Source organism: Loxodonta africana, chromosome 19, assembly GCF_030014295.1.
Source record: "Loxodonta africana isolate mLoxAfr1 chromosome 19, mLoxAfr1.hap2, whole genome shotgun sequence".
Taxonomy (NCBI): Eukaryota; Metazoa; Chordata; class Mammalia; order Proboscidea; family Elephantidae; genus Loxodonta; species Loxodonta africana.
This window is the reverse complement of record NC_087360.1, coordinates 62,487,197-62,511,859: the sequence shown is the minus strand read 5'-3', so window position 1 is coordinate 62,511,859 and position 24,663 is coordinate 62,487,197. Positions and strand designations below refer to the sequence as shown.

General features: G+C 47.2%; 1 protein-coding gene across 4 annotated transcripts in view; it reads right to left on the bottom strand.

Annotated features, from left to right (window-relative positions):
• FGFR1 (fibroblast growth factor receptor 1) overlaps positions 1-24,663 on the bottom strand; it is a 57,624-nt gene that overhangs the window by 7,927 nt on the left and 25,034 nt on the right. The window contains exons 3-8 of one of the 4 annotated variants that reach the window (XM_003412524.4): positions 9,116-9,382; positions 7,670-7,759; positions 7,234-7,406; positions 5,328-5,451; positions 3,861-4,051; positions 1,800-1,944 (exon numbers count right to left, since the gene is read on the bottom strand). In XM_003412524.4, the coding sequence (XP_003412572.1) occupies positions 1,800-1,944; positions 3,861-4,051; positions 5,328-5,451; positions 7,234-7,406; positions 7,670-7,759; positions 9,116-9,382 (990 nt within the window). The remainder of the gene's footprint in view (positions 1-1,799; positions 1,945-3,860; positions 4,052-5,327; positions 5,452-7,233; positions 7,407-7,669; positions 7,760-9,115; positions 9,383-24,663) is intronic. The other 3 variants (XM_023551105.2, XM_010592444.3, XM_010592445.3) reach the window with 3 other exon arrangements.

Genomic DNA, 24,663 nt, shown 5'->3' with positions numbered 1-24,663 from the left:
CCCTTCTCTACATAGCCTCAGCGTTGTGTACAAACACCTATCACATGGGGATAGTCAGCTTAAAGTCTTCTGACCCTGACGGCCTATGAGTTTCTTGAAGGCAGGGATGGCACTTGGTTATGTCTATATGCCACAGCGCCTGGCACACAGTGGCACTTACAGAATGAGAACAAATGGAGGGAAATGGCCTGTCCTGAGTTTCCCACCTTCCGTTCATCATCATAAGTAAATATTTACACCTATCCAAACCACAAGCAAAACCTATTTAATTTCCAAATATGTCTGGACTGCTCTAGATGAAAAAAATAAGCTTTTCTGTGGTTCTTAAGAATTCTACTCACAGATCCTAACTCCTAAAATTTAAGAATTGAATGGGGGTAGAGATGAAGTCTTAACTCCTAAAACTTATGAAGGAAATGTGTGTGTGGGGGGGGTGCGGGGGATAGGGGCATGGGGCTTGTTTTATTCTCTTCTCCCACCTCCTATTTAGAATTCATCCTCATTCCCATCAGAAGCCACCTCAGTTCAATACATTCTTCCCTTCAACATGAGATGGTTGGAAGGGTTTACATCTCAGCACACACAGCAACCAGCTTCTTCGCAGAACGTTCTTTGCCCCAGCACGTGAATGCCCCTCTGCCCTCCTTGCGTCTCCTCCCACTCCTCCCCTTTCAAACCTATCAGCCTGTCAGAGGCAGGCACTCCTGGGAGTTCCCCAGAGAGGCAAAAGGGATGACCCCAGACTCAGCCTGAAAGAGAACTTCCCACAGCCTGACAAGGAGACAACAGAGCTGATAACAGCGAGAAGTGTTTCTGTTTTTTTGGTCCCTCCCACCCCCCATGTCGAGAAACAAAGACAACTGGTTGGGAAGCACAGACGAGACAAGGACAAGGACAATGACAAAAACAGAACTCTTCTCTGCCTCAAGTAGGGGCATTATCAGACCCTGTCAGGCAAGCAGGGCAGAGGGGGAGAGAGAGGGGAAGAGAATAGGGCGGTGTCGTCACTAACAAGAACAGAACAGCACCCAGATCCACATGCAGGATGCTCACAAGGCAGCACCAAAGAGCTCTGACCCCGCGGTCACCATCCCACCACCCTGAGCAGGCCACAGGCTCCTTCCTTCCCAGCCCAACACACACACCTTCCCTCTTGGCAGAGCAAGAACATCAGTCATCAAAGAGGATAAACTGCAGCATCGTCAAGCCCTCTGCTACCGCCCTGAGGCAGGCTTTGCTTCTAACAGCTAAGGCTCACCTGTCTAGGTAAACCTCTCCTCCTCCAAAATGGGAGGGTAGGCTAGGGCTGTTCCTTGCAAGCAGCAAGCCTCTCTTACTGAGTGTCTATATTCGGTTAGAGAAGGAGTGTGGTCTTTTCTAAGATTCTTGGGGTTGGCCAAAAGGATCAGACGGTTTCACTCCGTCCTCAGTACCAATCAGATGAGGGAAGGCTGCTGGACCCAAGGATGGAAGGAGGCCGCCCAGAGGAAAGCCAGCTGCAGGTTAAATCCAGGTCCCATGCATGCATTGCATTGGCCAGGGGAGAGCCAGATGCAGGTATACAGGTGGGAGGCCTCCATGCTCCTGCAAAACTAAGAAAGCTCCTGTGTTGGCCGAGAGGGTTCAGCCCTCAAGGTTGGACAAAACGATGGAGCAGGACGGGGCAGGGAGCCATCTGCTGGTCCATGAAACCCATTCCTCTACCTCCCCCAGCTCTGTGTCTCCTTGGCCCCGCAATGCATGCTCCCCCCGTGCCCATAGCGAGGGCAGGACACCGAGAGGAGAAATACAGTGTATACCTTCCAGAACGGTCAACCATGCAGAGTGATGGGAGAGTCCGATAGAGTTACCCGCCAAGCATGTATACTCCCCCGCGTCCTCAAAGGAGACATTCCTTAAGTGAAGCACTTCCATCTCTTTGTCGGTGGTATTAACTCCGGCAGTCTAGAAGAGACAACGGAAGCAAAATGGACAAGCACAGGACATGAGACCTCTAAGAGACAGAGAAAGGGAGGAAGAAAAGAAGGCGGGAGAAATCAGAGGAAGCAATGTTCCCCAGCGTCTCCTTTGCAAAAACGGACAAACAAAAACCACCAGGCAGCGAGACCTGTTATAGGAAGAGGGTGAGACCCTGAGGGAGGACCTCCGGCAGACCTGAGAAGAGGATGGCTGGTTATGACCCTTCACCACCAGACGCTGCAGCCCCTGGCCCATCCAAGCATGCGGGCAGTGGGCAGCATGGAGAAATGGGGCCCGGCGGGTGGGGGGCTGTTTGGTTTCAGGTGAAGAGAGTCAGAGGGCACACACAGGAGGGGTGGGAGGGGGCTACAGCCACACACACACACACACACACATACACACATACCCCCTGATCCTTTCTCTTGTCCACCACTCAAACTAGCAAGACTGTATACCCATGGGCATGCACGCATACGCATACACACACACACACACACACAAACACACACAGCCAAGGAACACACATAAGGCACAGAGGGAGCCAGCAGAAACCAACATAGTACCAAACCAAACCAGCCTCCCAGGCCAGGCATTTTTCCATGGCTCTGGGCACTAAAGATATAGTAGGATAACAGGGAGGGTTCGGCGCTGGCTTCCCCACCTGCCCCGGCAGCCGGGGAGCCTAAATCAAATTCCCAGCAGAGGGCCCCGTCCATCTCCCCATTACCTTTTGCCACTGGTCTGGTGACAGTGAGCCACGCAGACTGGTTAGCTTCACCAATATAATTGGAAACCTTACACACATACTCCCCGCTCTGGGCCTCTGTCACATTGAACAGGGTCAGCACCTCCGCATCCGAGCTATTAATCCCCGAATGCTAGAACAAACCAACGACACACCAGTCAATTGGGCAGACACTGAGATGCGGCCATACTTTGCTCCCAGGTAACTTTAAGGCAGGCCCAGGGAGCCTTAAATTTAAATGTCAGGCAAGGGAGACATTAAGTGAGATTTGGCGTCTTTTCCTTTTTAGTAGGACAAAACAAGTGTACTTCAAAAGTCCAAAAACTTTTGACTGAAAAAAAAAAAAAAAGCACTACCCCAAATCCAATGTTCTGTTAGTGTTGTACCCACTCCTCTGGGGCTAGGGCAGGCACTGTGAGTGAAGAGCGTGGCCATGGCCCAAGGCCACAGCCCCATTTTCTACAGAGCAGTTTCAGCACCCGTAGCGAAAACAAGGGATGGCCAGTAAATCTTGGGGACAGGCACACCAGGGGAGGATGAGGTCTAACTCTGGGACAAGGAGGTAAACCACTTTCCCAGCTCCTGCTTACTTCCTGTTAAAAGATCCACTGGAGATTTAGGCAATTACCTTCCCTGGGTTAATGGAGCATTCAGGGACAGTGAGAGTCTGGGAGTGAGAGGAAAAAGGAAGAGAAGGCCATTACTCTTGACCCTGCTTAGAATTTATATGTGGCATTTGCTTTTCCAACTTCACCTAACTATGCCTTTATTATGCACCCCACCTGCCAGAAGGAACATAATTCAGGAAGCAGGGCAGAGGCTAGGAAAAGTTTACCGGAAAGGTCTTGATCCTGGGCTACAAAAAGGCTGGCGCCCAAATGTTTTCCTGGAGTAGTTGACCCCAAAACCCCAGCAAAGTCACTCTCAAAGCTCCTTAGGAACCAGCATCGCACTGCCCACCCCCCACTCCTCTGTTCCCGTCTCACTTCCGCTTTGTGTCTCAGTCACTAGTCCTGGGGAATGTGGCCAGGCCCCTATGAAGATGGAGTGTGCTGACAGGTAAGGGATGTATCCCATTGCAGGCACTGTGCCTGACCCCTGGACTTGAGCCCTCCTTCCCAGCAGACTGGTCCGTGGAGACTGAGACCTGGATTACCTTTAAGATCTGGACGTAAGGCAGGTTGTCCGGACCGATCTTACTCCCATTCACCTCGATGTGCTTTAGCCACTGGATGTGGGGCTGTGGGTCACTGTACACCTTACACATGAACTCCACATTGCTGCCCAGGGCCACTGTCTTGTTGGCAGGCAACCCTGCCTGCAGTATGGGCCGGTGAGGGGACCGCTCTGTGGAGGAAGGGAGATGAGAAGCTCGTCAGACCCTGCCGTGGCCAGGCCTTGGCTGGGGAACAAAGACCACTCACTAAAAGAAAGTACTCCCACACCTAGCTCATCTGACTGAGCCTCTGAACGAGGCCCTCTGCCTTCCCCATTATGGGCAGTGCACTTCCCAGCACCCCTGCTGAGCCCTGATCCCACGAACCTGAGCTGGGAGAAGAGACTGGTCTTCCCCGGACCCTCCTCTCCTCAGGCCCTGCACAGCTAGTAGGAACCCCCTCCCCAAGGCAGTGCATCCATTTACAGGAATGAGAAGTCTCTCTTGCCTTAATGGAGATCCCTATAACTCAGCCATGCTGCCAGGCCCCAGCACGGCCTACCTCTTAACTAAAATAACAGAGTCACTTAGACTTTTCCTGATCAAAGTGTGGTCCAGGAGCACCAGTATTGCCCAAGGAACTCGAAAGGAATGCAAAATCTCAGGTCCCATCCCAGACCTACTGGACCACAATCTTTCTGGTTTTTTTTTTTTTTTTAATGATCCAAGACAGAATGCTATAGTGAAATTCTTTAAAATTTCCAGCTAATGAGAATCAGAAGGGCTAGGAGGAATGGGCTACTGTACTACCACTAAGAAGCCTGATGCTCTTCCCAGTGTTTCCTGTGATGCCCTGGGGTCAGCACAGGCTTGGAGTTCTCATTAACACATGTCTGACCTCTCTGAGCTTCCGCTTGCTCTTCCATACAGTTGGGATAATAGCGCCTACCTTGCAAGAGTGCCGTAAGAATTGCGTACTGTTGGAATTTTATGCTAAATTTAACTTCACTATTCCAGTTACCTTTCAGGAGAGAATATCAACAGTACCTTCCATTTTACAGTGTACAAATAGCTCATAACTTAATTTTACAGAAAAGAAACCAGGGGCTATCAAGTTGACTCTGACTCATGACGGCCCCATATATATCAGAGTAGAACTGTGCTCCATGGGGTTTCCAATGGCTGATTTTTCAGAAATAGATTGGCAGGCTTATCTCCTGAGGTGCCCCTGGTGGGCTTGAACCCACCAACCTTCTGGTTAGCAGCCAAGCACATTAACTGTACCACCCAGGGACTCCCGCAGGAAAGTGAGGCTCAAAAGGGGGAAGTGGCCTGCTCAAGACAACAAAGCAAATAAGTGCCGTGACGTTATCCCAAAGTAAACCTGGAAGCCATGGCTGCTCCTAACTAAACACCCCTGTTCTCTCTCCTCTAAGCTCTTTACTCCTGTGGCCTCTGCATTCTTACCCACAACGTCGAGTTGGTAGGTGTGGTTAATGCTGCCGTACTCATTCTCCACAATGCAGGTGTAGTTGCCTTTATCAGAGGGCACCACGGAATCCATTATGATGCTCCAGGTGGCATAACGGACCTGAGGGGGGAAATGCCAAGGGCTCCATTGAGGGTCTGGAGGAAAATGTAGGTAGAACCCACATGGTGTTGTTAGCACCTCCAAATCTGAGCACAGCAGCATATGACCCCAAACTTCAGAAAGTTAGCCAAACGAGGCACAGTGAGTTCTACCCTCAACCCATTTACAATCAGAAAGAACACATCAGGTGCACTGACGGGTGGGAGGAACTCTGGAAGTTTTCACCACGGCATTCAAGGCCACCCATGACCTGGACACAAGGTGCCTTTTACAAACTCTCCCAAATACACTAGGAAATTTCCCCGCTCTGTATTTCTGTACCTGAAATGATTCCTGCCAAGATTCTGGTCCTGTCTGCCCTTGCAATCTCATTCAAAAACCATCTCCTCCGGTCCGATCTCTGGTTAGAATCATTTTCATATTTCCCTCTGTACTTCTAACGTCCTGTCTGTATCTCTACTGAAGAATTTACTACAGCCAGCTTTTTATGAGAGTTGCACTTGTACATATTTGCCCTTCTATTAGACTAGAAATTCTTTATGGCCAGCAACGTTGTCTTGTACCATCCATAGCACAGTGCCCCACAGTCACCTTTCAGGAGGGATTATTAACAGTACCTTCCATTTTTACAGTGTACAAATAGCTGTGAGACTTATTACCCTCTCATCCTCATAACTCAACTCTATTTTACAGCCAAACAAGCATTCATTTAAAATATTTCCCCATTCTTTTCTGATGTCTCCTGTTCTTCTTGCATATGACTGTTGAGAAAAGAGCCAGGTGAGATGAGAAAGAAACAGAGACTATAAGCATAATCAGAGACGCCGAAGAAGGGGTTACAATGAAGCCGTTCTTCCTACAAATTTAGATGGGCAAAAGACATGGAGAGACAATTCACACTCAGGAGATGAAAATGGCTTGAAAATTTCAGCTTCATTAATAAGCAAAGGACCCCTGGTGGCACAGTGGTTAAGTGCTCGGCTGCTAACCAAAATGTCAGTTGTTCAAACTCACCAGCCATTCTGTGGGAGAAAGATGTGACAGTCCGTTTCTGTAAATATTTATCACCTTGCAAACCCTATGGGGCAGTTCTACTCTGTCCTACAGGGTCACTATGAGTTAGAATTGACTTCAACAGCATCAGGTTTGGGTTTTTTGGTTTGTTTAATAAACAAAATAATGCACATAAGAGAACAATGAGATACTATCAAACTTGCTAGCAAAGGTATAACGAGCACGTCATTTTCATACTCTGCTCTGGGAGAGTGAGTTAACTTTCAGGAAATTTTTGTGTAACATGCATCAAGGGCTTCAAAAATGCTTAGCCACTTAATCTAGTAATGTCACCTCTAGCAACCTGTCCTAAGAAAAAACATTTAAAAACACTGACAAGGATGTAAGTACAAAGATAGTCACTGCAACATTATTCACGACAGTGAAAAACCAGAAAATAGCTCATATTGTAAAACTGTTAATTCAATTATGGGATATCTTTATCATGGAATATTATGCAGCCATGAAAAATTATCTTTCAGATACATGGCAAAAGACTCATAATGTTAGCAAATGACATATGCATAATGTGATTAATGATGTAAAAACCATATACATAGGACAAAGGATTTTTTATATTTAAAAACATTTATATTTAAAATTTGTCTATAATGTCTTACTTGCATAGCCAGCAAACATTATTTGAAACAATTAAAGGCATACACTGAGGAAGCTCTAACTCAGCTTCTCCTGTTCCTCTTATTCCAACTTCTATATGTACACACATACCTTATAGCCTCCAATCCTGTGGTCAGGTTTGAATTCTTTGCCATTTTTCAACCAGCGCAGTGTGGGGTTAGGGGTCCCACTGGAAGGGCATTTGAACTTCACTGTCTTGGCAGCTGGCACTGCATGCAACTTCTTTTCCATCTTTTCTGGGGAAGTCCAATATGGAGCCACGGCTGTCCGGGGGGAAGCCAAGAGACAGGCAGAGAAGGCTGGTCAGGCTCCAGAGCCAGGATTCAGGCCAGGACCTGGAAGTGCCTCGCCCACCTGCCCAACACCTGTGCCCAGTGCCGTAACATCCAGAGGGACCACACAGTCAAGCAACATGACCAGCATTGCTCTCCTCTGTTGTTCTCCAAACCAAAGTCTAAGCCTCCCCTTCTCTCTCAAACCCAACACCCAGGCCCGGAGGGCAGTAAGGTAGGAAACAGTGTCTCACGCATACGGTTTGGTTTGGTGTTATCTGTCTCTTTCTCCTCTGAAGAGGAGTCATCATCATCGTCGTCGTCCTCCGAGGAGGGGAGAGCATCTATGGAAAGAAGATGGGGACACTGATGTATCTCCAAGGGAAAGGAGCTCTCTAGATTTCCATCCGTACCAACAACCACCCCATAAAAGGCCAGTCCAGTTATGAATGAACAGACTGACAGACTGACCCCAGTCCCACTTTTCCCTAAGTGACTGTCTCTGGGTGGGATAAAAACTGTTGTAAGAGCTGTAAGCTCCTCTACTTGTCTCCATCCCTACCCTACTCCATTCACTGTCCCTCTCGGCCCAGAAGCCTTTGCACGGCTCAGTTTCATCAGGGTCAGCTGTTCCTTGGTCATTTAATTCCACTCTGGATTCAGAGCCTCTCTCCCAACTCATAGTACCACCTGGATGCTTGAGGTCTCAGAACGAGCAGCCAGGCAATTTGTATCTTTCTTTGACCTGCCAACCACTGGGTAACCCAGGCAGAATTCTTCTAGCAGGTACTTGTTTTTAAAGTTTAGGAGCTGTCCTTTCCCAGAGCAGACAGGGAGCCTACCACACACTCTGCAGCTGCCAACACCTCTTCCCAACAAGCACCCACCCCTTTTAATAAATGGAAAGCAAAAAAGAGGCTCGACACACACTGTGGTCACCAACGAGGGTTCACGCCAGATCTTTTTCCAGCCCTTGCTAGTGCTTTTGGGGGGTTGGGAGGGAAATAAAGAAGCCATGTCCCTAAGTTAGGGGCCGGTTCTACATGATGCCTGAGGGAAGGACAGTTAGCCCACACCCCTGAGATGCACAAATGGCACGGAGAAAATTTCACTTTTTCTTTAATCCTACGCTTGTGAAAATCTAACTCCTGCACCTAAAAGTGGTAGCTTCGCAAAGTCACAGGGCTCCAAGGGTTCCCTAGCTTCCTTAACACAGCTCCGCAAGCTAGAGGACAGATGTGTTCCATCAAGCTTGTAGATATGGCGGTGCACCTGGATCCTCCCTCATCATAGAAGGGACCTCACCACATGTTCTGGGACTCTAATCACTAAGCTGAGTACCAAGTCCAAATGGCAAGGAATGACAGGATGGGAGCTGGCTGAGACCTCGTCAACCTGGAGATCTGGGTAGGCTGTGGTGGAGAAATTTCCAGGGTCTTCGTGCCCCTAAGAGCAGTAGCAATCACCTCCGAGACAGACCTTGGCAGCCCCAGATCTCTGCACAGGGGTCTGTTCCACTGGGTCTCACCCCTCTGAGAGCTAAGCCACGCGGCGGGCAGGGAGCAATGTTAGTGGGCAGCAGTTTCTGAAGCAGAGTGGGGGCAGCTCATGGAGGGGGAGGAGGTACACTTCGCCCTGAGACTAGCAGAGAGGGCTCGAGGGATGGAAGGAGAGGGTGAGGGCAGGGCTTTGCTACCAACCTGAGACATTGACGGAGAAGTAGGTGGTGTCGCTGCCCGAGGGGCTGCTGGTCACGCAAGCGTAGAGGCCAGAGTCGGCGGGCACGGAATCCCGCACCTCTACCTCCTCCCCCGTGATGCGGGTACGGTTGCTTTCCACCAGCTGTACCCCGTCCCGCAGCCAGTTGATGCTCTGTACATCGTCCCGCAGCCGACAGCGAAGCTGCAGCAGGTCACCAGGGTGGACCAGGAAGGACTCCACTTCCACAGGGGCTCCCCAGGGCTGAGCTGCAGCCACCCACAGGGGCCGGGAAGAGGAAGCAAAAGAGGGAAAAGGGAGGTCGGGAAAGGGAGGGAGGGGAGAGACAAAGGGGATTACACTAGCCACACGGAGCTGCAACGGCCCAGCCCGTTCACTGGGGCTACAGAGCTGGAGGTGGGAACTGGAATATGGGTCAGTTGGAAAACGGCCAGCTGCCTGGGAACCCCTGCGTCGTCTTCTCCACCCCACCCCTCCAAAGGTCAAAGGAAGAAAGAGGCAAAAGTTAGGAAGCAGCTGCAGCAGCATTAAGCGGTTCACATTTCCTTTCCCTCCATCTATGGGCGCAAGGTCGGCCCTCCCAAGGACTTCTTTATGTCGAGTTGCCCCCTCTCCACACACTCAGTGCTTTGCCAAGAACGGCCACTTCCCAGAGGACACCCCGTTTCCCTTTGGCTAGGTCAGCCGCACACCTTGCCCTAGTAACTGTTGAACATACCCGGCCACTCTAAAATCCAACAGCTCCCATCCAAGAGGAGAGAAGGCAACTTGTCAACCAGGGGCTCCGAGTTCAAGATTCAGTGAGGGTGGGGGTCTGGCCCCCAGCAAGTCAGATGCACATGTAGGAGAGACAGCCCAAGGAGAGGTCAGCTCGGGGGAACCTCCAGCTAACAGGTGTCAGGCCAGAGGATTCAGGGCTTTTGACTATGTTAGGAACGTAGGCCTGCAGCTGCCACAAAACCCACACTTGCTCTGGCAGCATAAGCTGTTGTACACAAAGCTCCTTTCTACTCAACTCATCCCACTGCCTGGGCTCACCCTCTCACTCTCCCCCTCCACCACCCTGTCCCACACATCGCATCAGCTCCCCTTTTGGCCCCCACAGCAGTGCTGGGCCGGCCCCAGGTCATCCATGGCTCATGAGATCTGTCCAGGAGTCTCCACTAGGAGCAGTGACTCCTTTCACACACCCACCCCTTTCAGGACCAGCAACTTCTCCCCTGTGCTAACAAGGTACACCTTTGAGTTCACCATCCTGGGCTGTTACACGTCTCTTGAATACCCCCTCTTTACTAACAAGGGGGCCATCAGTTTCCAACTCCTTTTGGGGCATCCACATGTGCTCCTGGCACCTTCAACCAACTGTCTACCTCCCACCCAAAGAACAAACATGGCACCACTCACATCGACTGCCTGACCATCTCTACCCCTTATTTCTCACCAAAGGTTCGCTAGCTCACCTGGAGCTACTTACCAGGTCCCTGAAGCACGGGGCTCTGAGACACATGCTCCCACTCACCCTTGGCTCTGACTCACAGCTGCTCCTTCTGCCTGCAGGGCCCACACTTGTCTTTGCCTATCTCCACTCTGCTCCACTCCTCAGCCTGGCTGGTAACTCCTTCTGGAAGCCTGTCTGGCTCCTGTCAGGGTTAGGTGGCCTTCTACTGCACTTATCACATTAAAGGATAGTCCCCCTCAGCATACCCAGTTCAGAGGGCTGGGGCATGTCCTATAGACCTTCACATCCCAAGCACCTAGTACAATGCCTGGCACACAAGAGATGCTGAACAAATGTCTGCTAAATAAATGGCATGTGCACAATCATACCATGCCTTCATTGTCTTCCTTTCTAAACTCCCTTTTCTCCTTTGCCACCCTCAATTTAATGAATGTCCTTCTGAAGTGCTAAACGGGTTTCAGCTAGAAATATTACCAAAAAAAAAAAGTGTCCTGAGCATCAGTGAGCACTAGGGACTAATGGTGATTTTCCTTTGAAGGACCTTGGGGGCCACGAGGAGTGGGCACAGCTGTGTGGCCAAGGCCACAGGCCCTGGCCTACTTCAACCCAAGGGCTCTATCTTAAATACTGGGCCATCAAAAAGGGGGTGCTGCTTTAAGTTTGGAAGCCACTTGGCAAGGACACTTTGTTTTTGTGAATCTAATCTGGTCACGGGGAACACCGCAAAGGTGAATAGACCACGCAACTGATTAAAAATAAGCTTTTGTGGGTCTTAAAAAAGTTATTCTTTCCATTTTTAATGGTTTGTGGTTTTGTCAAAAGAAGGTAGGAGAAAAGTGGTTCAGACTCAACCCTTAAGGAAAACAGCAGACACTCCTATTGATCAAGTCTCATTGCCCTCAAATGACCTCACTAATTAAATATTTTGCAGCTCGTGATCAGTACCAGCCATTGGTCAAACAGTAAACTCAAATTCTTGGTCTCTAGCATCATACAGCCTATTTCAACAGGTCCCAGAAACAAAAAATATCTCCCAAAGACAAAGAAGTCACCAGGTGAACACCCTTCCCCAAGAGAAGACAGCACAGGGACCTGGCCCTGCTGAGACTCTTGCTAGCTGACTTGGATCCTGCCTGTACCAACCAGAACTTGGAAGCAAAACTCTTCTACACAGTCACTGAACTGTACGTGTAGAAACTGTTGGATGGGTGCATGCTTTGCTTTTTATATTTTCACAAAAATAAACATTAAAAAAAAAAAAACAAAACTTTTCACATGATCTATAAAAAGTCTCAAGACCCAGTTTTCTTTTCTCCCAAAGTAATCATTTAGACAGACCCCAGTTTGCTTCCAAATGTATCTCATGTTTCCTCATCCTCCCTGTCTTAGTCATCTAGTGCTGCTATAACAAAAATACCACAAGTAGATGGCTTTAACAAAGAGAAATTTATTCTCTCACAGTCTAGGAGGCTAAAAGTCCAAATTCAGGGCGTCAGCTGCAGGGAGAAGGCTTTCTCTCTCTGTCTGCTCTGAAGGAAGGTCCTTGTCATCAATGTTCCACTGGACCAGGAACTTTTCAGCACAGGGACCCTGGGACATGCTCTGCTCCTGACACTGCTTTCTTGATGGTATAAGGTTCCCATCTCTCTGCTTGCTTCTCTATTTTCTATCTCAAAGGAGATTGACTTAAAACACAATCTAATCTTGTAGACTGAGTCCTGCCTCATTAACATAACTACTGTTAATCCCACCTCATTAACATCACAGAGGTAGGATTTACAACATATAGGAAAACCATATCAGATGACAAAATGGTGGACAATCACATAATACCGGGAATCATGGCCTAGCCAAGTTGAAACACATTTTTGGGGGACACAATTCAATCCATAACACTCCCCATTCCCAATGTTCCCTTAGGATAGCCTCCTCAATGGTCTCCCTGCCACTGGAGTTCAAACAGCCTGATCCCACACCCTTGGCATGCTTTGTCACATTATTCTCCTGACTGAGATCCTATACTGTATATAGGATATGATCCACATCCCCGTTAGGCTCTCCACATCTGCTCCCACCTTCTCCATCCAACCTTCTCCCTACTGGGAGCCTTCTACTCTCGCCTGGCAGCTCTCCTCACTATGTCCTGCCTCTATACAACAAAAGCTGACTTCTGCTGAAGACCACCAGCCATCTTTCTAGAGTCCCACACCCGAGACGACTCAAAGTAGCAAGATACATCAAAAACTTCCAAAAAGTCTTCTCTTTGCACTAGCATCTCTACCCTAATTCTCTGTAAAACAGTCACTTTTGAACCACACAAATTTGCAATTACATACCATCTTGTATTGATTCTCTTTTTAAAGGTCTTTAATGAGATAATTCACATACCATAAAATTCACCCATTTAAAGTACAGAATTCAATGGTTTTTAGTATATTCAAAGTTGTACATCACCACAATCTAACTTTAGAACATTTCTATCACCCTAAAAAGAAGCTCTGTACCCCAATCCCCCAATCCTCCCAGCCTAGGCAACCTCTAATTTACTTCCTATTTCTACAGATTTGCCTATTACAGATGTTTCATATAAATGGAAAATACAATATGTTGTCTTCTGTGATTGCCTTCTATCATGTAGCATATTGTTTCCAAGGTTTATCTATGTTCAGCATGTATCAGTACTTTGTTCCTTCATATTATCAAATAATATTCTATTGTATGGATATGCCACATTGTCTTCATCCATTCACTGGTTGATGGACTCATTAGGTGTATTGTTTCTCAACTATCAAAAGTGTCCATGCCCTTACAATGAAATACCATCTTAACCCATCTAAAATGGCACTGATAGAAAAAACAAATAGCAACAAGTGTTGGCAAGGATGTGGGGAAATTAGAAGCCTTATCAATTGCTGGTGGGACTGTAAAATGGTACAACCAGTATGGAAAACGGTATGAGGTTTTTCTCAAAAAAAACTAGAAACAGAACTACCCTATGATCCACCAATTCCACTCCTAGGGATAAATTCCAGAGACCAAAAAAATTAATGATACACACAGACAGATGCACACCTGTTTACAGATGCTTTATTCACAATAGCAAATAAATGGAAACAACTGAAGTGCCACTCAACAGATAAATGCATAAGCAAATTGTGGTACATACACACAATGGAATATTACATAACCGTAAAGAACAATGAATCTGCGAAACATATAACATGGATGGACCTGGAGGGCGTAATGCTAAGTGAAATAAGTCAAGCATATAAGGACAAATATTGCATGATCCCTCTTTTATAAGAAAGATAAATAAATAGAATAGGTAAATATAGAGTGCCCCAAGAATAGATAAACATAGAGACCAGAGTTCACTGGTGGTTTAGGCCATAAAGACTTATTATTTTTGGTGATGGGAAAAGTGGCACTGAATGTAGGTGTAATGAGCACAGTACAATCAATATAAAAATGAGTGTTTGAGGACGTATGGATGGGTATAGGCATACTGGCATACAAATAAGTACAGGTATACACATAGGTGAAAACAAGAAGTATCAAATACAAATATGTAGGTACAGGCCCATATATTCATTGAAGACACAAATATGGACACTTCTCAAACATAACCAAACACCTTCCATGATTGGTTTTCTGGGTTTGAAGGCTTAGGACCATAATCGTATGGGACAACTCAGTCAACTGGCATAATACAGTTCATAAGAATCATGATCTGCATCTTAGTGAAGCGAGTAGTGTCTGGGGTCTTAAGAGCCGTGAGCGGCCATCTAAGACACAAATACAGGTCTCTACTTGCCAGAAGCAAGACAGTGAGAAGGATAACCAAAAGCTCAGAGAAGAAACAGGTCTACCGAGCCACAGCCTCATCTACCACCACTGACTGTTCTGACCAGGGTCAACAGTTGGTCCCAGATAGACTAGGAGAAAAATACGGAGCAAAACTCAAATTCTTATTTTAAATAAATAAATAAATAAAAAGGCCAGATAAACTGGAACAGTAGAAAACAAAGGACTCCCTGAGACTATGGCCCTGAAACTCTCTTTAAACCTAGAACCGAGCCTATCCCGAGATCACCTTTTAGCAAAATAGCAGAGTGGCACGCACAATTAAGGATATTACCTGTAAGATCAGTGCTCTACTTAAAAACCATCTATATGAGATCAAAGGAAACCCTGGTGGCGTAGTGGTTAAGTGCTACAGCTGCTAACCAAAGGGTCGGCAGTTCGAATCCTCCAGGCACTCGTTGGAAACCCTATGGGGCAGTTCTACCCTGTTCTATAGAGTCGCTATGAGTCGGAATCGACTTGACAGCACTGGGTTTGGTTTTTGGTATGAGACCAAAAGGTCAACAACTACCAAAAACAAAGACGAGGAGATAAGGGCGCTGGGAAATTAAAGTACTGGAAATGGAACAAACAGAACACAAAGAGAACGTCGACACGTTGAGATAAATATAACTAATGTCACTGAACAATTCATGTGGAAATTGTCAAATGGGTACCTAACTTGCTGTGTAAACTTTCACCAAAAACTCAATAAAATATATTAAAAAAAGAAGTGTTCATATCTTGTCTCTTCTAAGGAAATAAAAAGCAACTTAGAGTAGAATTCCCTATTATAACTTTCCCATAGTGCCTAACAATGTCAGAAACAGAAAATATTCAAGAGGTCTTGAATGGAATTTAGCATCTGGCAAAGACTAGTTTCTAGAGGAATGAAAAATCGGCCTAGGGCTCTTGGCTTATAGCGGATTTTTTTTCACTGCTAATAGTGCTCTGGAAACCCTGGTGGCTTAGTGGTGAAGTGCTATGGCTCTTGGTTGTGTGTGTCAGATTCTCCCTCAACAAAGCAGGAATAACAATGACACTTTCTTCTAGGAGGTGATTTGAAAGTAACCAACTGCTTTCTTGTTTACTGTGTCCTGCCCTTTGTGTCACTGCCCTCAATAGCAGTCCTGACATTGGGAGTCCTATGTGAGGCAGGCTGATTCCAGAGCCTCCCTACTCACTGTTAGCCTTCAACAACCAACTCACTCTCTCCATTCTCTCTTGGTCTTTCCAGTGACCTCCCCCCACCCCCATTTATGTCCTTATTGGAAATGCTCTTGCATCTCTAGATCCGTGTCCTCTGAGTTGCCCTCTCTCTTGCCTCCTGGTCAAGGCCAATGGGCTGGGGCTATACGTGAGCTGACACCTTTGTTGGGCTGTAGTCAACACAGATGGTCGTGAAAGATGAAGAAAAGAAAGACAGTTTATTGCTCTGTCACTTGAAACCAACATTCCAACTCTTAGAGAACCTGATTAATTGAAACCAGGTACAAAGGTAGTCCTTAGTATGTAAAACAAGGATGCTGAGAGGGAAGTGGCAAGCCAAAACGCTTGCTTTAGCTTGCTTTATGAACCTTGTTTCCTGAGAGATGAGGTAGGGAACGGAGGTTGTAGGACATTTGGTATCTGGATTCCATGACGACTTAGCCTGAGGCTGAACATGTTTGGCTGTGAATCAGATTATGACCTTCACTATTACAGGCTCTGGGTGCAATGTGTTAAACATGTAGTATGGAGAACAAAGTGCACTGCGTGTTTCCATGCCCACAGTATACAGTCACCATTACCAATACCAGGAGTGGGCAAGTTAGAGCAAGGGTGTGACTTGAATATCCTTAGAGGATTTGGGCCATCCAAACTCATTTTCTTCAACTACTTGGACAACCCTCCAGGACACAAGAGAGAACAAAGGCCCCTGCTTAGCTGCCTGGATCTCAGAGACTGAGGAGGCATCTGGCGCTGTCGTTCTGGGGCAGGCCTGGAGGCAATGTAGAAGACAGGGAGACTGCAGAAACGTTATTCAGGCTGGGTCGAGTAAGTGCTTCAGGAAAAAAAAAAAAAAACCAAACCTGTTGAGTCGATTTTTACTCATAGCAACCCTATAGGACAGAGTAGAACTGCCCCTTAGGGTTTCCAAGGAGCAGCTGGTGGATTCAAACTGCCAACCTTTTGGTTAGCAGCTGAGCTCTTAACCACTGAGCCACCAGGGCTCCAGTCCCTCCCTCAGTGGTAGCGAAGTGGTATATTCACTGATCCCATCCTGCTTCTCTAACAGAGCTTCTCTACATGCTCAGGGGCAATTAAGAGCAGATTGAGGATCATATTTTTAGTAATCCTCAAGGAAGCAGCTAGAAACGACAGACAGAGAGGCATAAGGGTTGGTGTCATTTCCCATTTTGCTCCTAAGGCTAGGAACATAATTAATGTTAATGAATCTCTAATGACTCCTGCTCCCTTCCCACTTTCCCCCCAAATACCACAGCTCTGTAACCTCCAACAAGCCAACAGGTGTGGTGTTTTGCTTATGGCAGGGCTGGCCAGATGTCTCCCACCGTCATCCATCAGGCAGTTCTGCCCCCGGGACATCAGATCAGATGCAAGTTCTTGATTCCAAATCTCTGTTTTCTGCCAGCCATGGGCACTGCGCAGGGTGGGCGAATGGGGCCTTGAGGAGGCCTAAACCAACACAAACGTTGGTATTCTTACAAGAAGACAAGACCTCAGTTCCCAAAACTCCAAGGAGAAGATGGGGGACTTTCTTAAAAAATATCTACCATTAAGTGCCTATGTGAACCCTTGTCACTGCGTAAAAAGAAACTGGTCAAAGAAATGAGCAGAAGACATGCCCTGAACTAACCAAGGTGATAGGATTTACCTAACACCTTGATATGTACTGGAGCCCCAGTGGTGCAGTGGTTAAGAGCTCAGCTGCTAACAAAGGAGGTCAGCAGCTCAAATTCACCAGCCACTGCTTGGAAACCCTATGAGGCAGTTCTACTCTGTCCTTTGGGGTTGCTATGAGTTGGAATTGACTTGACAGCAATGGGTTTGTTTGTTTTTGATATATACTAAGCCCTTTATATTACAACATGTGACAACTAGAGAAGGCTATGAGAACCAAGTACTAATGGCATGGGAGGAGGGGAGCAAACGCAGGTGTGATGTATGCTGACCTCAAAGCACACATGTGTGAAACATGTATGTGTGATTTGAACATTCAAGCTCAAGTTGTAAACAATTAAAAACTGACAAATAACTTCTCTGGCATAAACAACTTCTAATCTTATCAGCCACTACCTTTATGTAGACAGAGGCTTTGTTGTGATACGGTGTGGTGTGACACAGAGCTTAGTTTACCTATGGTAAGAAACCTTTAATGTGCACCCCTGTTTATAAACCTATGACGTGAGTTACCCTGATGTGATGTGAGCTGGGTACCCCGGATGGAACGCTTACCACGCAAGACCAGAGGGACTAAACCACATAAAAAAAAAAAGCCCTGGGCTTTTGCTCTTCCAACAAGAGAGAGCTAGTTAGAGGCAGAATGACACTGTCAGTCGAATCTCTGCCAGAGACGCTGCCCACTGCCACAGCTGCCTTCAGACTCCACTATGAGGGACCTCCACCGAGGATGAGCTGCTGGTCAAGGCTTCCTCCTGAGATGGCTCATTAACGCTAAACGACTGAAGGCTGCAGATTCGGATGTCAATTATTGGACTAACTTACCCTACCTGATTCTCCAGGTCTAAAGGAATGTCTTCGGGTCTTACCTGTGTGCTGTGCCACGAATACCATGCCACAGACGAAATGAGTGTATGCATGATAAATCTGAACATTTCTCTACTTTTTAAAATAAGATCTCACAAGGCAATGGATTTAGATTGGGAATGACAATTGTGGAGTAAGGGGCATAAAAGAATAAGGTGCTCACGAGCAGGTTGTTTGTGCCTTGGGATGAGCCGGAGTGAGCTATGAGGCCAGACTATATGGCCTGCTTGGAGCAAAATGTTCATGGTAGAAAAAAATTAGATCAATAATGATTTCAACTTGTCAGGTGGGAAATGGAACACTAAAGAAACCCCAGGCAACACAACTCTGCAGAGAGAATGAATGCAAGCCATTCATGCCACATGCACAAATATACCTCAAAATGTATTCTGAAATATCACTTCACTGGCCGATCCTGTAACAGCCAATTTGGTCTGGAAGTTATCCATCCCCAAACCTCACAACTTAACATGAACCCAGTGAAGAATAACAACATATTTGTATAGCACTTTGCAATATACTGTTTGCCTTCCCATATATTATCTTGGGATCCTTTAACAACTCTGTCAACGGCAATATATAATGGCCAATATTTATAGCATGCTTACTATGGCCCATAAAAATGTGCAAGAACACAGACTATCTCATTTAATCCTCACTGCAACCCTATGAGGTTGATACAACTGTTATCTCTGCCTTACAGAGGAGGAAGATTACTATGTGCCAAGCATTGGTTTAATCGTCACAATGACCCTGTGAAGTAGGTACTATTATTATGTCCATTTTATGCAGAGGAAACTGAGGCACAAAGAGGTTGAGTATTTGTTCAAGACTGCATACCTAGTAAGTAAGGGACAGAGTTGGGATTTAAACCCAGGTGGCCCTGGTTCTCCAGAATTCACCCACATCCAGAGTCCAGCTCTACCGCATTGAAAGGCAGCGTCTACCTTCACTGTGTCTTTGCAGTCCTTGACTTCCAAAAAGTGATCCGAACCTCTATGTTCAGCCCACTGATCCTACCTATTGACACACATATCTTCTACTTCCTTGCATGGGATTCTGACGTTGGTTGCTTTGGCTTTATCCTTCCTCTTTCACACTTTCAATGTCCTCAGCACCATAGCTCATATCACAACCACTATCTTCGAAAATAGTACTTTTAACTTATAGATGTACATCCATGCTCATCTGCCCTTTCAAGTTTAAGCAGGTATGACTGTCCACACTTGGCAGGTGGAGAAATGGGATGAGGGGTGCACTGTCATAGTGGTAGACTCAGAACTAGTGATAATGCCCTACTTCGTAGAGTACTTTATACTTTATGAGGCATGTTTATTTGTGCTCATGTTATTCATGTTCACTCCCATTTAAAGATGAGAAAATGGAAAGTGAGAGATTTCTCCCAAAGTCACAAAACAGGGGTCAGCATTGGCCCTAAACTCTGGGTTTGCTGGGTCCTGGGTCCCTCCGAAGTGTCTCGCTGCTCACCCAGCAGTCGTCCATCAAGCACTGTGACAGCACAGCAGAACAGTGAAGAGGGGACGCATTCAAGGTACCTGTAGCGCTGTCTCAGCCAGAGGTAGGTAACACAACCCCTCCCTTCCTGAGTCCTGGGCTCAATCATCGCATCAGTCACCTGACACCTCTCTTCTCAAACCCCTCACCCTAGATTACAGTTTACAGCTGATGACCCCTGATGACCCCTGCTTGACTCCACTGAGAAGATTAAGAACATTAAGCACAGGGGCTGGTCAATGCTCCTCTCAGGCCAGCTCTCTTTATCATGCATCCTCTGAGAGATCCCAGCTCTCAAACCCTGAGCCCTCCATATCACTGCTCTGCATGCCATCCCCTCACACTCTTCTTCGAGAGCCTCCTCCTCCAGAACCTGGAGCTTCTCAAGCTCCCCTCCCCCTCCTTGTCTTTTTAATCTCCTGGTCCCACTTCTTCAGCCAAGCCAATACCCTCATTGCCTTGTACATTTTGCTTCCTCCCTTCCAAGAGACTTCCCTTCTCCTAAATTGTCCTTCTCTCCCTCGTCTCTCCAGGAAGCAACCATTTCCATCACTTTCCTTCACCTCAAAACTCACTCCTCTGAGACTTCCTCAACTACATTCTTCACCCCACTCTTATTGTGTCTTTTTTTAGACTTACAAATTTTCATGGTTTTCTGTTGTACTTATTCAGGTTGATCCATAAGCGTATGTCTTATCTACCTTCCAAGACCAGGAATGGTGGTGTCAGCTACATGTCTCTACTTTAAAGTTGCTTGAATAACCTGCCCCCAGCAAAATCTGGATATCAGTCCTTAACATGATGTCCCTGGGTAGAGATTCCTGCCATCTCTATTAAATCCTTTTGATTTTCGATTTCTGGGTTAAGAAAATTAGGGAAAAATGGCCTTCCTCTTAGGTAACATGGGGGAACTGGTGGTCTTCGAATGTTTACAGTCTTGGCACAAACTCCCCAGAGATAAATGAGAGGGCAATTGTGGGTGGGGGAGGAACTCAGGGTGGCTTTGAAAGCAACTTAAAAGGAACACAGAACAGCACAGCGGGGCTCCGGGAGCCCTCTGCGGAGGTTTTTTATTACGTTATTTTGCCTTTGAAATGGAACTGAAAACTTACTTTAGTCTGGCAAGGCCAGGCCAGAGGTGGTAATCTCACCGAAATCCTGAGTAAGAACTATCATCCGACAAGGGCTGGGGTGTGGAGAAGGGGCCCTAAAGATATGTCATTTACTGAACTAACGGGGTCCCCAAGAAACAAGGTAAGCTGCAGAAATGGGGAGCAAAAGTATATGTGGTGGGGGAGACAGGGACACAAAATCAATTAGCAGGGTCTGACACCCTCATCCAGCAGCATTCACCAGCGCCCCCATGCAAGGGATTTGGAGTATAGGGTTTTTTTTTTTTTAAATAGAAAAAGGGGAAAAAGTGGGAAGGGGCATTTTGCATGCAAATGGACTACTGCCAGAAGAGCCCATTAAAATGTAAAAAGTCCACATTCAGCCTGACAAAATGGTGCAAACTGCTGTGTTTGCCAGAGGGGCAGTAATAAAGCTCACAACAAAGGGGGCCAGGGAACAATGGCGGGCTGAATGGCCTCTGTCAGCAGGTCCTCTCACGCGTTGCCATGGGGACCCCACCAGGGCTTACTAAAGGTATTTCCTGAGGAGAAAGGCACTGCACACATGCCCAGGCAGCCTGGCTAATCCTGACAGGAAGCCATCGCCATTCAGCAGCACAGGGGCTTGGGGCTGGAGTTTTGTTTTGTTTTTATTAAAAAAAGATTTCAGTCTTTTGTGTGTCCCCCCTCGTCACTGTAATTTAGTGCAGAGCTGCCTGTGCTGGCCAATGTCGCAGCCAGGGCCTTGGGCCCACCCCGCGACCCCCCAAAAACAGCTCCCCTGTACCTGAACAGGAGGAGGGCCCAGCTGCCCTCTGCTGTGAGGAGGAAGCAGGCAGAACCCCACTTGGGAGACACAGGCTGAGAGGTCCCCCCGACCCCGTCCCAGGGAGCTTTGTGTAACTCTTAAAACGGCCAGTGGAGAGAGGGTGAGGGGTAACAAAGGGTCAAAATCGAGTCTGGGGTTCAAGCCTCTGGGCTCAGGTTCCAATTGATGCCTCCTCCGTACCTATACCTTGTCCCTAGGGATTCTTCCCTTTCCCCCTTAAATCAGCACCAGTGTCCCCCGCCCCCAACTCTCACAACTGGGACAGTGGAGCAGGCACAGGCTGGGAAAGAGGACAGTAATTAAGTGATTAACAAAGGAATTTGCCCAAGATTGTTTTAAAAGAAACTCCCCTTCACCCCAACTGTTTACTGGCATACGGGGGAACAGAACAGAAAACAAAACTCTGACTACATCCACATCTCCAAACTCTTCTTAACGTACTTTGTTCCCTCCCTCCTACCTCACTAGGAAGAATTGCTCTGGGAAGAGGAAAGTCACTAAAAACACACAGGAAGCTGAGAGTCCACTCATTCAAAACGAGCAAAGGTAGATGCCCTCCAGCTACTGGGGAGAGTGGTCTAAGCTCACAGTTCCTAGAAGTTGCTGTCACCATTTCACTTCAGGCTCCAGGAAGAATCCGGCCTTAGATTCAGGGAATAAAGCCAACAACACAGCTGGCTGGCCGTGGAGACAGAAACTCCTGACAACTGCCCCCTAGGACACAGTTTAGGGTAAATTAACATTTCCTGAGCAACTTATGTGTGGAAGGAGCCATTTCCAGTGAAAAATGAATGAGGCTCAGGTTGGTAAAGATTTCTACCCAGGTTTGTATGTTTGCAAAGCCCATCATCTTGCATCTAGACCTCCCCCTAAAAACGCTTTGAACCTAGCAGTTTGACAGGATAATGGAGAGTAAAACTGACAGTATTTCTGAAGCATTAAGACTGTGCCAGAAATTTTCCTGGATACCAGGGCAGCTTCTCAGGCCATATTACCAAAAACCAAACCAATTGCTGTCGAGTCCTGGAGTGGAATATGGAGTCCACTCTGGGTGGACTGGAATGGCCAGTTTTTCGGTTAGCTGCCCAGCGTGTTAACCATCTGCACTATCCAGGGCCATAGTACTAAACCAACCCAATCCACTGCCATCCAGTCATTCTGACTCACAGCAAACCTGTAGGGCAAAGAAGAACTGTCCCATAATGTTTCCAAGGCCGTAATCTTTAAGGAAGCAGACTACAGCATTTTCTCCCATGGAGTGGCTGGTGGGTTTGAACCACCGACCTTTCGGTTAGCAGTTGAGCGCTTAACCACTGCGCCACCAGGGCTCAGGCCATAGTAAGTGGGTCCTCTTTTGGGCAAAGGAGCAGGAGGAGCCTCTTCTCCGACGGCAAGCCCTCAGAAGGAATCCAAACTCAGTAAGGACCACTTATATGGGCCGTAAACTCGGAGGATGCAGACACTCATTGGGGAGGACGGGGGCGGGCTTCTGCCTTTATTAAAAATCACGTCCTAAACTCAAAGCAAGAGTAGAACTGGTCGCCAAAAGTCCCAACGCATACTGTAAGTAACAACATCTTCCACTAAGCTGTAAGGGAAGAGTTGGGCCAACTAGTTGGTGTGTGTGTGCACGCGCGGGCGCGCAAGGGTCCCGGCTAGAAGGGGCTCAGACCCTCCCACCACAAGCCCGCAGCGCAGGCCTCCCAGCCATGTGTCTGCAGCTGCGACCTGTCATGCACTTCCTGGTCTGGGTTCTGTAATGGAAAGATCATTAAGAGTGGGGGAGGGAGGAGAGGGAGATGAATCGACAGCGCAGAGGTAACCCCGGGCTCCCACTCTCCGCTGTGCTCTGACCTTAAAGTCCGGTCAGGTTCCTTAAAGAAAAGAATGCGTTGCCCTTCCCCCCACTCGCGCCCCTCCTTCGGCCTCTCAGCTTGTTTGGGGAAGGAAACACCGGCAACCAAGAGGAAAAAAGTCGCCGCCCCTAAACTTGCTGATGAATTAGTAGAGGCCTCAGCTGTTTTCAGATTTTGCTTTTTGGCCCTCAAAACCGCAGTGGATACTTAAGAGTACAATTCACTGGGTCTCTAAGCCTTGTCCCCTTCCTGTTCTGCTCTCATCGCTGAAATTGGGGGGGCTTGGTCACAGCACCCCTGTGAAAGGAAGGCTGGCCCACCCATTGCAGAGTGGGGAAAAGAATAGGGTCTTCATAAAGTTACATTCAAGAAATGTCCCTTGTTTTTACTTTACGAGAATAAAAGCGATAAAACATCCGTTTAAAATGAAACGGTAATGGTACTGGGTAATGTTTTTTATTTGTTTTAATATTCTTACTTGGCCCAAAATAAGTTATATAAATCCTATGTAGGTTCCAAAAAATGTTCTGGAAATTTTACTGACGCATCAAATCTAAAATTCTGACCACTGGTCTATTCCATAGATTTACAGGATAGCAAGGATCCAGAAAGTTGTTGGTTTATAATCCATCCATCTGACTACCACTTATTCATTCACTCTCTCACTTTCACACACACTATGCAAGTTGAGCATTTAGTCCCATGTGTTTTTTTTAAAGTTAGAGATTTTTCTACCTGAGATGGTATACTTCTCAGCTCTCAGGTAAAGAGTAGGTGGAGGAAGCTGGACGAGCTGCTTGGAGGAAGCTAATGGACATATCTATCTAAGACTTTGCTCAGACCACCTGGGGAGTAACTGTCCTCCAGAATTCTCACCTTCCATCCAGGAGACCCAGGCTCCATTCCTGACCGATGCACCTTAGGCGTGTAACCACCACCTGTCAGTGGAGGCTTGCGTGTTGCTCTGATGCTGAACAGGTTTCAGCAGAGCTTCCAGTCCAAGACAGACTGGGAAGAAGGGACTGGCGATCTACTTCTGAAAATCAGCCAGTGAAAACCCTAGGGATCACAATGGTTTGGGCCAGTTCACAACTGGGATGGTGCAGGACCAGGCAGTGTTTCATTCTGTTAAGCCTGGGGCTGC